At 40.9% G+C, this 3,822-nt stretch overlaps 1 protein-coding gene across 1 annotated transcript; it reads left to right on the top strand.

Annotated features, from left to right (window-relative positions):
- The first annotated feature begins 236 nt into the window (after positions 1-236).
- On the top strand, positions 237-3,242 carry LOC21392633 (probable receptor-like protein kinase At5g24010). The gene is made up of 2 exons (XM_010097025.2): positions 237-1,605; positions 1,802-3,242. The coding sequence occupies exons 1-2, from the start codon at positions 378-380 to the stop codon at positions 3,115-3,117; spliced, it is 2,544 nt and encodes an 847-aa protein (XP_010095327.1). The 5' UTR covers positions 237-377; the 3' UTR covers positions 3,118-3,242.
- Positions 3,243-3,822: the final 580 nt, after the last annotated feature.

Below are 3,822 nucleotides of genomic sequence, written 5' to 3'. Positions count from 1 at the left end.
GCCATGTTTTGCCACTCAAGCCAATTACTCTATAGGACAGCGGTTCTCCTTGGCGCTGAACCTACACGATTTTTTTTTTAATGGAAGCATCAAAAAGACCATATTGCCCTTTGTGTTTACATGCGGTTTGTGAATTATATAGGGCTATACGAATCAATCAACCAAGATATTTCTTTGTTTATCTAATTGCCCTTTGATTTTTCTGACTTGGAATTCGTCTAGTTAGTTGTTGAGAAGTCAACTCCATAGTTCACAACATTGACTTGAGTCTGTCTGTGTATGATTGAAATTTGCATATTCAAGCTCCACAATTCTCAGATGGGAAAATTACCAGCTGAAAATTAGCACTATAACCAAGCAAATTCACATAATTTCTAATGGAAAAGTTTCATAGCCAGAGACTTTATATCCCTCCATTTCCCTTTCTTCTTTTTCTTCTCCAATTCTCATCCCTTCACTTGTTCTCTTCAGCTTACAATCCCCCAGACAAGTACTTCATCAATTGTGGCTCAAACCAAGGCGTGAGCACCAGTCGTCGGAGCTTCGTCGGCGACAAAAACTCCGGTTCTGTCTCTTTTACAAAGCAGAACAGCATCTCTGTCGAAAACACAAACCAGTCTCAGAACAGCAACAACTCAACTCTGTACAACACAGCAAGAGTTTTCAGACAACAATCTTCATATGCCTTTGACATCAATGATGTTGGTAATAGTACTAATTACCTGGTACGCCTCCATTTCTTAGTTTTCCCTTCCACGGTTGATCTTTCCTCGGCAGTTTTTGATGTTTCAGCTTCTGGGTTCTTGTTGTTGCATAATTTCACTGCCAAAAATAACACAAACACGCCTCTAGTAAAGGAATTTTATCTCCCTATAAACGCCAACAAGAAGTTTAGAATATACTTCACGCCTCTAGAATCCTCTTTGGCATTTGTGAATGCCATAGAGTTTTTCCCAGCCCCTCCTGTGAATTTCAGCCTTGGTGAAGCCATAAAAGTTGGGCAACAACAAGGTCAGAAAACTGGGTCATCTTCTGTTTTCCAAACAGTTTACAGGATCAATGTTGGCGGTCAAGAGATCGAGTCGAATGACGAAATAATATGGAGAAACTGGGATACAGATGATAAGTTTCTCATTAGTAAAGGTAATTCAAAGGAGAGTCAGTTTTATTCAAATCCGCCTAATTACCTCTCAGAAGATGGTGAATATGTTGCCCCAGCTTTGGTCTACCAAACTGCTAGAGAAATGGATGTCAATGCCAGTGGCGGATCCAACATAACATGGGGTTTTAATGTAAATAAGTCTGCTGGTCACCTTGTGAGGTTTCACTTCTGTGACATCATCAGTGTCTCCCTCGGTGTTATAGTATTCAATCTGTACATAAATGGCAATTTCAGCAAGGCGATCGATCCTACGGACAACAGCACCCTGCTGGCTACTCCTTTTCACTACGATTTTTCAGTTGGTTCCCATGGTTCTGATGTGATGAACATTGGCATAGGCCTTTCAAAAAAAACCACGGAAAATAATGCCTTCCTAAATGGGCTCGAAATTTTGGAGATAAAGAGAGGACTTGCTTTAACTCCCGTAGAGAACGAGGAGTCAGGTAATCACTGACGGAGCCACATTTAGTTCAACTTTTAAAATGTAATATCGATATAAAAAAAAAAAATAAGTTCTGACCCTATATTATAAGACAAGTTCTACTTGTGTCCCCAGTTAGTAATTGAATACTATGTCCATGTCTTGTAAAAATTCTCTTATATTTTTCATAGTGCTTCCCACTGAAAAAATCACTGCAGGTAATAAAAAGACAAAGGCTCCAATTGTGATTGGTTCAGCTATCGGGGGTTTTGCTCTTCTCTGTATTTTGGTAGTGGGGTTCTTCAAACTGAGACGAAGGAAGATGAAACCGGTCGAAAACTCGAGCTGGGGACAAGTGCCTCCATATGTAGGAGGGGGAAGTTCTCACAGCAGGATTGCTGACCCAACCATCAATGGCTCACCTCTTCCTAACCTACACTTGGGGCTGAAGATTCCTTTTGCTGAAATTCAGCTAGCAACAAAGAATTTCAACTCCAAGCTGATAATTGGCAAGGGAGGCTTTGGTAATGTCTACAAAGGGACTCTTGTGAATGGCACAAAAGTTGCTGTGAAGAGAAGTGCACCAGGGTCAGGCCAAGGGCTTCCTGAGTTCCAAACTGAGATCACGATTCTCTCCAAAATCCGCCACCGACATCTCGTGTCCTTGATCGGGTACTGCGATGAGAGGTCGGAGATGATCCTGGTGTATGAGTTCGTGGAAAAGGGGACTTTAAGAGACCACCTTTACAATCCAGGCTTGCCTCGTTTGTCATGGAAACAAAGGCTTGAAATCTGCATTGGCGCGGCCAATGGTCTTCACTACTTGCACAAAGGCTTATCAGGCGGAATCATCCACAGAGATGTCAAGTCCACAAACATCTTGCTTGACAAAAACCACGTGGCCAAAGTATCGGATTTCGGCCTCTCAAAATCAGGCCCACTTGATGAGTTTGAAACTCATGTAAGCACCAATGTGAAAGGCACTTTGGGATATCTTGATCCTGAGTACTTCAGAACCCAACAGTTGACTGAAAAATCCGATGTCTACTCATTTGGGGTTGTCCTTCTCGAGGTCCTATGCGCGAGACCGGCCATAGACACCTTGCTTCCGAGGGAGCAAATGAACTTGGCCGAGTGGGCGATGAAATGCAAGAACAAAGGCTTGCTTGAGGACATAATTGACCCTTCAATAAAGGGTCAAATCAACCCCAACTCGCTAAGGAAGTTTAGTGAAACTGCGGAGAAGTGTTTGCAAGATGATAGCGGCGATAGGCCTGCAATGAGCGACGTGATTTGGGACTTGGAGTTCGCTTTGCAGCTTCAGAAAATGCCCGTGCTGAGACAGCCCCACGAGGACAGCACGGTGAACTCTTCGTCGGCGTTCTTACGTCCTAACGTCGAGTACCTTCCTTCCGTTAGTACGACGGCTGATAACGATGACGATAATGAGTATGGTCTGAGTAATGTTTGTGATTTCTCGGAGGTGAGTGCGAGTGAAGTGTTTTCACTGTTGAAAACCGATGGTGCTAAATAAAAATATGTTATCTACTCAGTTTGTGAGTTATGTAGTTATGTGTCCTACTCATTCTTATTCTAGTATTGGAACTACTTTGTAAACCTTAGAAACTCTGTTTAGCTTATATGCCAGTGGAAATTGTTGATCTGTAAAATGTTCTTGGAAACTCTGTTGTGCTTCTTTGCTCCTGGAAGTTGTTGGTCTGCAACATTTTCGGTTGATGGCCCGTTCACTTCGCTGATTCGAGTTAGATGTGATTGTTTATGAGAACTTTTTATTGTAGAAAAACTCAAATTTTAAACTCGAATCAGCGAAGTGAACGGCCCTGAATTATCAAAAGAAAACAAAATAAAGAAGACAGAGCATTCTATGATTGGGGCATAGGCAGCGCTTGTTTTGAACATTATATCTAATCAAAAGTTAAATGAAAATGCGAATATATATATATATATACACATATATATATATATATACACGCCCGCGTCCGCACACATATATATGTACTCATGCGTGTGCCGATAAGAATGACAAAATGTGATAAAGATGTAACAGTAAAAAAATGGTGGTGTATTTTTCATGTCATAGCCTAAAATTCTTTAGAAAAAAATATAAAAAAAAAAAGAAAAAACAGGAAATGAGCATTGCTGTTTTAATATATTCTAATTAAGTTAATGGTTTACTTTCATTATCAGTGAGCAAACTACTGGTTAACTCTGTCATATT

This window comes from Morus notabilis, unplaced genomic scaffold (genome assembly GCF_000414095.1).
Source record: "Morus notabilis unplaced genomic scaffold, ASM41409v2 Scaffold939, whole genome shotgun sequence".
Lineage (NCBI taxonomy): Eukaryota > Viridiplantae > Streptophyta > Magnoliopsida > Rosales > Moraceae > Morus > Morus notabilis.
Note: the sequence above shows the minus strand (reverse complement) of the source record. Positions and strands in the feature narration are given on the sequence as shown.

Coding starts and splice junctions, on each gene's coding strand:
- LOC21392633 (XM_010097025.2), top strand. CDS start 378: ATGGAAAAGTTTCATAGCCAGAGACTTTATATCCCTCCATTTCCCTTT. Junction 1,606..1,801: donor CGTAGAGAACGAGGAGTCAG/GTAATCACTGAC, acceptor AAATCACTGCAG/GTAATAAAAAGACAAAGGCT.